At 22.9% G+C, this 13,327-nt stretch overlaps 1 protein-coding gene across 1 annotated transcript in view; it reads right to left on the bottom strand.

Annotated features, from left to right (window-relative positions):
* Nucleotides 1-11,265, bottom strand: part of LOC117176053 (solute carrier family 35 member F6-like) — a 38,044-nt gene extending 26,779 nt beyond the window's left edge. Inside the window, exons 1-2 of the mRNA XM_033366051.1 lie at nucleotides 10,986-11,265; nucleotides 6,596-6,743 (exon numbers count right to left, since the gene is read on the bottom strand). Of these exons, the coding sequence (XP_033221942.1) occupies nucleotides 6,596-6,743; nucleotides 10,986-11,062 (225 nt within the window). The 5' untranslated portion in view covers nucleotides 11,063-11,265. The remainder of the gene's footprint in view (nucleotides 1-6,595; nucleotides 6,744-10,985) is intronic.
* Between the last annotated feature and the right edge of the window lie 2,062 nt (nucleotides 11,266-13,327).

Below are 13,327 nucleotides of genomic sequence, written 5' to 3'. Positions count from 1 at the left end.
AATTTTCAACAAAATAATTTTACTAAAAAAGATCAATTTCGTAACCAACAATTTAATAGTTATATTTTCAGTAAAAACATAAAGTTCAAACAAACTAATAAATTTGCAACTAAAATTATGATTCTTCACCTACAAGAGTTGAATTTTAAATAAAAAATATTAATTTTCCACTAAAATGATGAATCTTCAATGAGAATACTTGAGTTTTTTAAAGAAACAGATGACTTCTAAAACAAGAAGATGAATTTTAAAACAAACCTTAATTTTCTACCAAGCACGACAATTTTTCAACAAAAAATAAGAATTTTTAATGAAAACAGACAAATTTTCAACAAATAATAGAAGTTTCAACTAAAAAAGATCAATTTTTAACCCAAAACATGAAACAGTTAAATTTTCATCTAAAAAAAAAATTAAAATTTCAATCAAATTGGTGAATTTTTAACTAAAATTATAAATATTCAACTAAAAAAAAGAGTTTTCAACACAATACATGAATTTTCAACTAAACAAGATAAATTGTTAACCATAAATTGAACAGTTAATTTTTCAGTTAAAAAAATAAAGTTCAACCAAATTGATAAATTTTCAACCACAATGATGAATCTTCAATTTTAATACATGATTTTTTGAAACAGATGTATTTTAAAATTAAAAAGATTAATTTTCTACCAAGCACGACAATTTTTCAACAAAAAATACGAATTTTCGATTAAAAACAGACAAAGTTTAGACCCACTACGAAAATGTTGTAACAAAGAATTAGAATTTTAAATTAAAACAGACAAATTAACAAATTAATTACAAGTTAAAAAAATTTAATTTCAATTAAAGTGGCGACTTTTCAACTAAAATAATAAATATTCAACTATAATAGTTGAAGTAGAAAAAAAGAGATGAATTTTAAACCAAAATTATGAATCACTAACTGCAAAAGTTGAATTTTCTACCGAAAAGATGAATTTTCAACCAAAAATTTTAAACTCTACCAAAAAAGATTAATTTTCAACACAATACATGAATTTTCAAATAAAAAAAATTGTTAACCAAAAATTGTATAGTTAAGTTTTCAAAAATTATAAATCTTCAATTGGAATACTTAGTTTTTTAAAGAAACAGATGAATTTTCAAACCAGAAGATTAATCTTCAACTGGAATAGTGGGATTTTATACAAAAAATACTATTTTTTGACAAAAGAGTTTAACTTTAAACTCAGTAATTTTATTTTCAATAAAAAAAATTAATTTGCAAACAAGGTTAATTTTTGACAAAAAAGTCGATTTTTCAACAAAAATCGTAAATTTTCAACTAAAAAATATAAATTTTTAACCAAAAATTGAATATTAAAATTTTCGGTTAAAAAAAATCAAGTTTAACCAAACTGATAAATTGTTAACTAAAATTATGATTCTTCACCTGTAACAGTTTAATTTTAATTTAAAAAAAAGGATTTTCAACTAAAATTATGAATCTTTAACTGGAATACTTGAGTTTTCAAAGAAACAGATAAATTTTCAAACAAGAAAATTCATTTTCAAAAATAAGATTAATTTTCTACCAAGCACGAAGATTTTTCAACAAAAAATATGAATTTTCAAATAAAACAATTATTTAACAAATACTTGAATTTTTAATTTAAAAAGATCAATTTTCAAACTAAAAAATGAAATAGTTAAATTTTTAGTAAAAAATTTAATTTCAACCAAACTGATGAATTTTAAAACTAAAATGATAAATCTTCAATTGTAATAGTTGAAATTAAAAAAAAAGAGCGATGAATTTTTAACTAAAATTATAAAATTTTAAATGCAATACATAAGTTGAAAAAAAGATGAATTTTCAAACAATAAGATTAATTTTCTACCAAGCACGACAATGTTTTTAACAAAAAATGCAAATTTTCAATTAAAAAAGACAAATTTTTAACAATTACTTGAATTTTCAACTACAAAAGATCAATTTTTAACCCAAAAAATGTAATAGTTAAATTTTCAGTTAAAACAAAAAATATGAATTTTTGACAAACGAGTTTAAGTTTAAACCAATTAATTTTATTTTTAATCAAAAAAATTAATTTTCAAACAAGAAGGTCATCAAAGTAATTGAATTTTCTATATAAAAATATGAGTTTTCAACACAATACATGAATTAAAAAAAAAAAAGATAAACTTCTGACGAAAAATTGAATAGTTAAATTTTCAATTAAAAAATACAGTGCAACCAAACTGATGAATTTTCAACTAAAATAATAAATCTACAACTGGAATACAAGAGTTTTTTCGACCAAGCACGACGATTTTTCAACAAAAAACATGAATTTTCAACTGAAAACGAAAAATTTTCAAGCATAAAAGATCAATTTTCAACCCAAAATATGGAAGTTAAATTTTCAGTTGAAAACAAAACTAGTTTTCAATCAAATTGATCAATTTTCAACTAAATTGATGAATCTTTAACTGAAATAATGGAATTTTATACAAAATAGATGAATTTTTGACAAAGGAGTTTAACTTCAAATTAAATAATTTTATTTTCAATAACAAAAATTTCAAACCAGAAGGTTAATTTTTTACCAAAAAAATCGATTTTTCATAAAAAAACATGAATTTTCAAAAAAGTAAATAAATTTTCTACACCAATAAATAGGAATTTTCAACAAAAAAAGATAATTTTTTAAACCGAAGAATAGAATAGTTAAATTTTTAATTAAAAAAAAATCAGTTTTCAACCAAACTGATGAATTTTTTATTAAACTGATAAATCTTCATCTGTAATAGTTGAATTTTATACAACAAAGACGATTTTTTTACCAAAAAGAGTTTAACTTTAAACTAAGTAATTTTATTTTCAATACAAAAAAAAAGAATTTTCAAACAAGGTTAATTTTGTTTTAAAAGTCGAATTTTCAACAAAAAAACATGTATTTTGAAACAAATAATTGCATTTTTTACCAAAAAAAGGAGTTATCGACACAAAAAATAAAGAATTTTCAACTGAAAAAGATAAATTGTTAACCAAAAATGTAATAGTTAAATTTTCAGTATAAAAAAAGTTCAACCAAACTGATGAATTTTCAACTAAAATTATGATTCTTTAACTGTAATGGTTTAATTTTAAATCAAACAGTTTAATTTTCAACTAAAATGATGAATCTTCAACTGGAATACATGAAATTTCAAAAAAATATTAAAAAAATCAAACAAGATTAATTTTCTACGATGCACGATGATTAAAAAAAAACATGAATATTTAACTAAAATGCTGGAATATTCTATCACATAAGTTGCTTTTTCAGCAAAAAAAACAAAAAATTTAACAACAAAAAACTTATTTTCAAGAAAACAGTTAGATTTTTAAATAAAGTAATGAATTTTCAACTAAAATGATGAATCTTAAATGGGAATACTTGAAATTTCAACAAAAACAATGTTTAAAAAAATTAAAAGACAAAATTAAACTAAAACAGACACATTTTCAACAAATAGTTGAATTTTCAACACAAAAAGATAATTTTTTAACTCAAAGAATAGAATAGTTAAATTTTCAGTAAAAAAAATCAAATTTTCAACCAAACTGATGAATTTTCAACTAAAATGATGAATCTTCAACTGTAATAGTTGAATTTTATACAAAAAAAGACGAATTTTTGACAAAAAGTGTATAAATTTAAACTAAGTAATTTTATTTTCAATACAAAAAAATTAATTTTCAAACAATGTTAATTTTGTTTTAAAGTCGAATTTTCAACAAAAAAAAACATGTCTTTCTAACAAAGTAATTGCATTTTTTATCACAAAAAATATGAGTTATCAGCACAAAATATGAAGAATTTTCAACTAAAAAATATAAATTGTTAACCAAAAATAGATTCATTTTCTACCAAACAAGACGATTTTCCAACAACAATTTTTTTTTTAAATAAACAATTTTCAAATAAAACAGAGAAGTTTTCAATAAATAGTTGAATTTTCAACTCAACAAGATCAATTTTTAAGCCAAAAAATATAATAGTTCAATTTTCAATAAAACAAAATTTCAACCAAAATGATGAATTTTCAACTAAAATTTTGATTCTTTAACTGCAATGGTTTAATTTTCAACAAAAATGATGAATCTTCAACTGAAATAGATGAAATTTAAACAAACAAACAAAATTTCAAACAAGAAGATTCATTTTAAAAATAAGATTAAATTGTCTACTAAGCACAACTTTTCCAGCAAAAACAAATTCATCAACAAAAATTTATTTTCAAGAAAACAGATTTTCAAGCAAAGTAATAAAATTTTCAACTAAATTGATGAATCCTAAATTAGAGATTGGAATACTTTAAATTTCCACGAAAAAGATGAATTTTCAAAAAAGAAGATTCATTTTCTACCAAACCAGGCGATTTTCCAACAACAAAAATAAAAAAAAAAAAAACAATTTTCAACTAAAACAGACAAATTTTCAACAAATAGTTGAATTTTCAACTCAAAAATTTCAACCAAAATGATGAATTTTTAACTAAAATTATGAACCTTCAAATGAAATAATTGAATTTTATAAAATTAAAATGAATTTTAATTAAATAGTCGAATTATTAACTAAAAATGATCAATTTTCTACCAAAACTGGAACAGTTGACAAAAAAGTTTAACTTTAAACTAAGTAATTTTATTTTTCAACAAAAAGATGAATTTCCAACTAAAATTAATATTTAGCTGAAATACTTCAATTTTGAACCAAAAAGAAGAACTTTGAAACAAACAAAAATTTTTACCAAAAAAGTCGACTTTCTAAAAAAAAAGTTGAATTTTTAGGTAAAAAAAAATGTTTAACCAAATTGATGAATCTTTAACTGGAATAGTTGAATTTTATACAAAAAAAAAAAAAAAAAAACGAAATTGGTCGAAAACCTTACAAGTCTTATAAAATATGTAATTTAATATCTGCCAACAAATTTAAACTAAAAAAAAAAACATTTTGAACCCAAAAAATTAAATTGTTAAATTTTAAGTTAAAAAAAATTAGATTTCAACCAAACTGATGAATTTTCAACTAAAAAAGATAAATTGTTAACCAAAAAATTTTATAGTTAAATTTTCAGTTAAAAAGATAAAATTCAACCAAACTGATTAATTTCCAGCTTAAATGATGAATCTTCAATTTGAACATTTGATTTTTCAAACAAGAAGATTATTTTTTAAAACGAAGATTAAGTTTCTACCAACTACGAAAATTTTGTAACAAAAAAAAAAAAGAATTTTCAATTAAAACAGACAAATTTTCAACAAATAATTGAATTTTTAAACAAATAGATCAATTGTTAACCAAAAAAATGAAATATTCAAATTTTTAGTTTAAAAAATTTAATTTCGATAAAACTGGGGACTTTTCAATTAAAGTAATAAATATTTAACTATAATAGTTGAAATAAAAAAAAGAGATGTATTTTAAACTAAAATTATAAATTACTAACTGCAAAAGTTGAATTTTCTACCAAAAAGATGAATTTTCAACCAACAATTTAAAACTCTACCAAAAAAGACGTATTTTCAACACAATACATGAATTTTCAACAAAAAAAAAATTGTTAACCAAAAATTGTATAGTTAAGTATTCAAAAAGAAATAATTGAATTTTACATAAATAAAATTAATTTGAAATAAAATAGTCGAATTATTAACTAAAAAGGATCAACTTTCAACCAAAACTGGAACAGTTGACAAAAAAGTTTAACTTTAAACTAAGTAATTTTATTTTTCAACAAAAAGATGAATTTCCAACTAAAATCAATATTTAGCTGAAATACTTCAATTTTGAACCAAAAAGAAGTTTGAAACAAACAAAAATTTTTACCAAAAAAGTCGACTTTCTAAAAAAAAAGTTTAACCAAACTGATGAATTTTCAATTAAACTGATGAGCTTCAACTAAAACCCTACACAAATTTGTTTAAATCCCTTAAAATCATTCAAATACTTGAAAATACTTTTAAAATGTGTAAATCTCTTTAAAATGCCTTGGAACCTCTGGAAATAGCCTAAAACATTTTTAATCTTTTGAACTCTATTTAAACATTTTAAAGCTTTTGAAAATTCTTGGGAATTTTTAAAGATACCATAAAATCTTTAGAAATAACGTAAAATATTTTTAAAAATGTAGAATTTCCTCAATTCATGTAAATAAATTCTTTGAAATTCATTTAAATATTATAAAGTCCCGTTAAATTAAGATAAAATCTCGTGATATTTACTAAAATCCTTCAAAATTATTAAAACTCCATTATAATTTGTTTAAATCCTTTTAAATCATTTAAATAATTGGAAGGCATTCTTTTAAATATTCTAAAATCGTTGAAATCGGTTCAAATTAATAAAATCTATTAACAATTTCACTGAATATAATTAAAAAAAAAAAACTACTACTACTAAATTAGAAATTTCGCGATCCAAATTTCAAACATAAAAATGTTATTTTTCATGGTTTGTTTACTTTCGATAAAGAGTCAGAAAATTAAAATTGTATGTAAATCAAGGTATAAATCGCATAAATTTAACTCGGAATATAATTTTTTTATTTAAAAATTAAAAATATATAATTAATTTCTTACCGCTTGTCGATTATAGTAACAGAAGGCGATTTTAAAAACTAATAAGCACATCATTTCGCCCAAGAACATGAAAGCCGACTGCATAAATGGATGATTAAAAGCTCTGGGCTCTCCATCTTGTCCAGGGGACTTTAGCTTATCCGCATATCTGTTTCAAAATTACGAAAAAAATTGGATGAGAAAAAATTATTTGATTTTACTAGAATGTGATAATATTATTATGAATTTCAGATAATAATATAGTTTTTCATTACTTCAAAAAATTCCAAAAATTGTGCTTTTTTTATTTCACGAGAAAGAATTATTATTTACAAATATATAACCTTCCAATTGAAATATTAGAATTAGAAAAGATTCTAATTTGAAAATATCTAAACAAGTGTTGATTATTTGAAAAAGAATAAAATTTGTTTTACTAGATCGAAAAGTTGTCTTAAATCAAAATTTAAGCAGTTTGAATATTGTAGTTTCTAAAAGTTGAGAAATTCAGAATTAATAACAATTGTAATTAATATTTTATGTCAAAAATTTAAATTTAATTATAAAATTCTGGAAAAAGGCAAGAACTATTCTAATCAAAAAAGATAACGTAAAAAAATTGAAATAAAAAAAATAGGAATTTCAGAGTAGTCGCAAACCTTGATTTTCAAAATTCCCTAAATTTTCCATTTGGAAGAGAGTTGAATTTTCAACACGAAAAGATGAGTTTTTAATTCAAAAGGACAAATTTTCCATAAATCAATTGAAATCTTGACCAAAATGATGAAGTTTTAACAAAATAATTAAATTTTAAATAGTTGCATTTTTTAGAACACAGTTAAATGATCAACCAAATAAAGATGCATTTTTATTTCAAAAGGACGAAATCTCTGTTCAAATGGACGATTTTTTAAACAGAGCAGTTCAATTTTTATAAATTACTTAAATTTTCAACGAATTATTAAAATTTTCAACAAAATAGTTGAGTTTGTAACAAAAATGAAGTTAAATATAAATATTAACATTTTTTATTTTCAGCCAAATAAGGACGAAATTTCAAGAAATTTTAAGTTGAATTTTAAATAGAAAAAAAGATAAATTTTCAGTTATTAAGAATTAATTTTTTACAAAAAAAAAGAAGAATTTTCAAGAGAATACCTACATTTTCATTTAAATATGTGCTTGAATTTTCACCTAAAAAAAGTTAATTACTCTTTTTTTGGTTAAAAATTAGTTTAAAATTAATTAGAACAAATATTTCAAATCAAAAATTAAATAGTTAAATTTGAAATTGAAAAATTTGATTTCTAACCAAAAAATACGAAATTTCAACAAATTTTAAATCGAATTTTTAACCATAATTAATAGCTGTTAGTTCGAAAATAATTATACAATTGATTTCAAATTAATTAGATAATGATTTTTAACCAAAAAATGGAATATTTAAATTTTCTATTTTCAGCCAACTAAAGACGAAATTCCAAGATATTTCAATTTTAATTTTCAACCACAATGAAGCAGCTAAATTTTCAGTTAATAAAAATTGATTTTCTAAAAAAAAAAGAAATAAGAATTTTCAACAGAATAGCTACTTTTTCATTTAAATATGTGCTTGAGTTTTCAAATAAAAAGGTAATTAATCTTTTTTAGTTAAAAATTAGTTTACAAATAATTAGAAAAAATATTTCAAATAAAAAATTAAATAATTAAATTTGAAAATGAAAAATTTAATTTTTAAACAAAAATATGAAATTTCAACAAATTTTAAATTGAATTTTTAACCATTAGTTAGTCTCGTCAAAATTTCAGGGTGCTCACAAACCTTGATTTTCAAAATTCCCGGAATTTCCCACTATTTTTAAAGATTCTCTAGTAAAAAAAAAGGAAGATTTTAGAAGAGAGTTATATTTTCAAAACGAAAAGATGAATTTTTAATTCAAAAGGACGAATTTTCCTTAAATAAATTGAATTCTTGACCAAAAAGATGAACTTTAACAAAATAATTAAATTTGAAATAGTTGAATTTTAACAAGATACTTACATTTTTAACGAAATAATAAAAATTTCAACAAAGTAGTTGAATTTTTAACAAAAATAGAATTAAGTTTGAACCAAATAGTTAAATTTTAATGCAAAAAAGACAAATATTCAACGAAATAGTTAAACTTTAAACTAAATTATCAATGTTTCCAGCGAAAAAGCCAAATTATTTATAAAACAATTGAATTTGCAGCCCAAAATGTTTATTTTTTACAAAAAAATGTAATAATTGACTTTGCAATACAAAAAAACGACTAATTTTCAACAAAATTAATTTTTAAGAAACTAGCTGAATTTTTCACAAAATAGTTGAATTTCCCCAAAGTGATTGAACTTTTACTTAAGCAGTTTAATTTTCTATTAAAAAATATCCATTTTTAAGAAAATAGTTCAACTTCAAATCAAAAATTAATTCAATTTTTAACCAAAAAATACGAATTTCAAACCAAAAATGTAATAGTTGATATTGCATCCAAGAAATCGATTTTTTTTTAATAAAAAAAATCCTAATAGTTGAATAGTTAAAAAAAATTATCTTAAACCAAAAGAGAGGAATTTTCACTCAAAATTTCAAGTTGAATTTTCTACCAACTGATCAATTTTCAACAGAAAATAAACCAGTTCAAGACGAAATTTAAAAAGATTTTAAATTGAATTTTCAACCAAAAGAATATCAATTTTCAAATAAAAATGAAGCAGCTAAATTTTCAGTAATTACAAAACTAATTTTCTGCCAACAAAAGGAATTTTCAACCAAATGCATACATTTTCATTAGTTATTGTCAAATTTTAACTTAAAAATACCTAGAAAATTACTTAGAAAATTATTTTAAACCAAAAATGAAATAGTTAAATTCGAAAAAGAAAAATTTGATTTTCAACCAAAAGACGAAATTTCAACAATTTCTTAATTAAATTTTCGATCAAAAGAAGATATTTATTTACAAATAAGTCATTTACAAAAATAATTTTCTATCAAAAAACTAAATAAACCAGCTAAATTTTCAGTTCTTAAAAATTAATTTTCAAACAAAAGAAGAAAAATTTTCAATGGAATACCTACATTTTCATTTAAATATGTGCTTGAGTTTTCAAATAAAAAAGTTAATTAATCTTTTTTAGTTAAAAATTAGTTTAAAATCAATTAGAAAAAAATCTTTCAAATCAAAAATGAAATACTTAAATTTGAAATTGAATGATTTGATTTTTAACCAAAAAATGCGAATATTTAACCAATTTTAAATTGAATTTTTAACCATAATTAATCTCTGTTAGTTTGAAAAAAAAATTAGAAAAAATGTTTTAAATCAAAACAGTTAAATTTGAAAAATTTTATTTTTAACCAAAAAATACAAAATTTCAACCAATTTTAAATTGAATTTTTAACCAAATAAAGATAAATTTTTAATTGAAAAAAATATTTTTTAGTTAAAAATGATTATTATAAAATTTGTTTTAAATTAATTAGAACAATTATTTTAAATCACCAATTAAATAGTTAAATTTGAAAATGAAAAATTTGATTTCCAACCAAAAAATACGAAATTTGGACAAACTTTCAATTTAATTTTTAAACATTATTTATCTCTGTTAGTTTAAAAATAAGTATAAAATTAGTTTAAATTAATTAGAATAAATATTTCAAATCAAAAATTAATTTTGCAATTTAAAAATTTGATTTTTAACCCAAAAATACGAAATTTTAACAAATTTTAAATTGAATTTTAAACCAAAAGAAGATGAAAATTGAACTGAAAGAAATCTGTTTTAGTTAAAAATTATTAATAGAAAATTAGTTTTAAATTAATTAGAAAAATAATTTTAAACCATCAATTAATCAAGTCAATAGTTAAATTTGATGTAAAAGTCTGAAAAGACATACATGTAGAATGAATAAATAAATAAAAATAGTTAAATTTGAAAATTAAAATTTTGATTTTCAACCAAACAAACTCTAACAGAATTTGAAATAATAATTTGTCATCAATTACTTTGGCAATATTTGTTTCCAAATAACTAAATTTTCCCTGACTATCGTGAAATTTGATCATCAAATTCTCGTTCCTTTTTTATTCGCCAAGAATTTCGTAGTTATTTACGTTTATTTTGTCTCCCTTGTAAAAATTTGATAACACTCAGTTTTCCCTTATTTATAATTAAATAAACACTTGTAAGAAAAATGTAAACAACACCATGACTAAAAAATGTCTACAAAATAAAATTATAACCTCAAAGTTCGTAGAGTTTTTGCAAAAAAGAACTGTAATAATTTTATTTTTGATAAAAGAGAAGCTTAATATTCAATGCTGATTTTGACAGATGCAGAGACAAAGGATTTGGTACATGTATATCGTCTAGAATATATACTTACTTTACGGAAAGAGTGTTAAAAGATCCTGTAACCACCATGAGAATGGCGAGGATCTTTTGATAATGTGTCCATGCCATCTTTTAAATCCAGATTTTATTCTCGTAAATACACAACACAAAACATTAGACGAAATTTAATTTTGTAGGCCGTTCCTCTTTTGACAAGAGGGTGAGTGATGACTCAAACTCCAATAATCATCCAATGATACGATACGTCTCTTTTTCTCGTTGACAGCAACGCTCCCAAATATGAGTGACGTGTTTCATTTCACACACCACACAGTCACTCACACACACACGCGCGACACACGCGACTCAGATGCACATTGTGTTTGCGCCCGGTGTCAACGATACCAACTTTGGCATGTTGAGCTACTGCGATTGCCTGGCGCAGCGGCCTTCATTGGTCGCTGTTGGCGCGCGATTCAAATCAAGTATAATTAAAAATTATGGAAATTAAAATAGATATTTTGTATAAATTGCACATAAATATCAGGAAAAACGTAATTTGTGATTTAAGAAGGGAATAAATAATAATACCGAAACCTTGTTTAATGAAATATAAATTCAGCTTTTGAATTTAAAGAAAATATGCAATTATTTTCAAAATATACGCATTTTTATTTTCTTTCAACCTTACATTACAAATTAGGTAATTTCTAATATTCATGTACAATTTATAATAATTATCTATTTTAATTTAAATAATTGTTAATTATACCGGGTTTGAATCGCGCGCCAACAGCGACCAATAAGTGCCGCTGCGCCAGGCGCCCGTGTTTGCCTGTATCCATTGCTCGTTTGTGTAAAAGCTAAGGGGCTGTTCACACTTCTTTCTTTTCACACGAATAACAAATTTTGTTTCATATATTCTTTTATTTATTCAATGCATGTGCGGGATCATTTTAGTTTATTTCGAGTAATAAAGGAAACCGACTATTACTAGGACAACGGGAAAAGTGTGTCCGATATTGAGACAATAATAAATATAGGTATCTTTTGTATTCCAAAATAAATGATAAAAGTAAAATTCTCTATTATTTTTGAAGTTCTTTTAAATTATTACCATTATTTATTTTTGTCCTAACAAGTTATACATTTAGTAGAAAATAATAAAAAATATTCCTCAAAATGTATGAATGAACTGCTAAAAAATTCGCCATTTTGTTTGTATTTCAAAACTATCCGCATAACTTTTACAGCATTGTATTATTGAAATTTCTTACACTAAAAGAAAAAGTAATTCTTTTGCGTATTTTTAATACGTTTAAGAATAAAATTCATAACTTTATTAGCGATTTTATTCGATAAGTTATGAATATTTTAATGTCCTGCATTTGGACAAATTTTTGACGAAGTTGTCTAAACCGGGACGAACTGTCACTGACTGCCTCAGTTTGTAATGCCCGGGAATTGATGCGCGCGCGAAAGTTGAATGATACAATTTAATCCGTCGTCAACCGTCGAACTTCGCCGCCGAACGGAGCCAGAGTTCTTACTGTGAAGGACTAAAGTTCACCTCGCGTTGTGCTAAATGTGTTATAGAAAAGGATTTAATATTTCATGCAAGAAATAAAACACCGAATTTTATATTAATTGAACAAAGATGGAATTCTTTTTATTTAAAATGTTTGCACTCGACGTTTACCAACAAGGAGAAGAACCGCATGGTTTGAAACTCTAATTTTCCCTAAACTCCTGATACTTACCATTTATCTACTCGTCTTTTCTAAATTAATTTCTACAATTTAATATTGAAGATCTAGCTAATCTAACTATAAGTCATTATGTGCTCATTAAACTTATTTCTTTAGCTGCAGGATTTAGAAATTGGAATTTGAATGAAAATTAATTAACTGAAAGTGAATCGATCCTTTTTGTTACAAAATAGAAGAAATAAAATAATAACTTTACAATTTTAATTGATTCTAGCCTAAACTCTTAATCCTTTGCAAATGTTTAGCCGCTTATTTTTACAGTGATTTTAAATTTGATCCATTAAGATGATCTAGCTAAAATAAAAATAATAGCAATAACAATGACCCTGATAACAATTGGTGCGCTGGATGCGCGCACTTTGGAGGCATGTGGACGCATTAATCCGTACGACGTGCGTTCCAATCAGCGCGCCATCCATAGAGGCGCATAAGCGACGCACATCATGCGAGACACGCGCGTGCGTGCATGAAGCAAACACTCGGTGCGCGTGGGTTGACTATCCTAAAATTATTTATTTATATTAAAGGAGGCAAATGAAAAGGTTAAATTAAATAAATGTATCAGAATTTATTAACAAAATAGCACGCCTATAGTAGGGATGGTAGAAAAAGCCCACAATCGCGA

Source organism: Belonocnema kinseyi, chromosome 1 (genome assembly GCF_010883055.1).
Source record: "Belonocnema kinseyi isolate 2016_QV_RU_SX_M_011 chromosome 1, B_treatae_v1, whole genome shotgun sequence".
Lineage (NCBI taxonomy): Eukaryota > Metazoa > Arthropoda > Insecta > Hymenoptera > Cynipidae > Belonocnema > Belonocnema kinseyi.
This window is presented reverse-complemented; position numbering and strand designations above follow the sequence as displayed.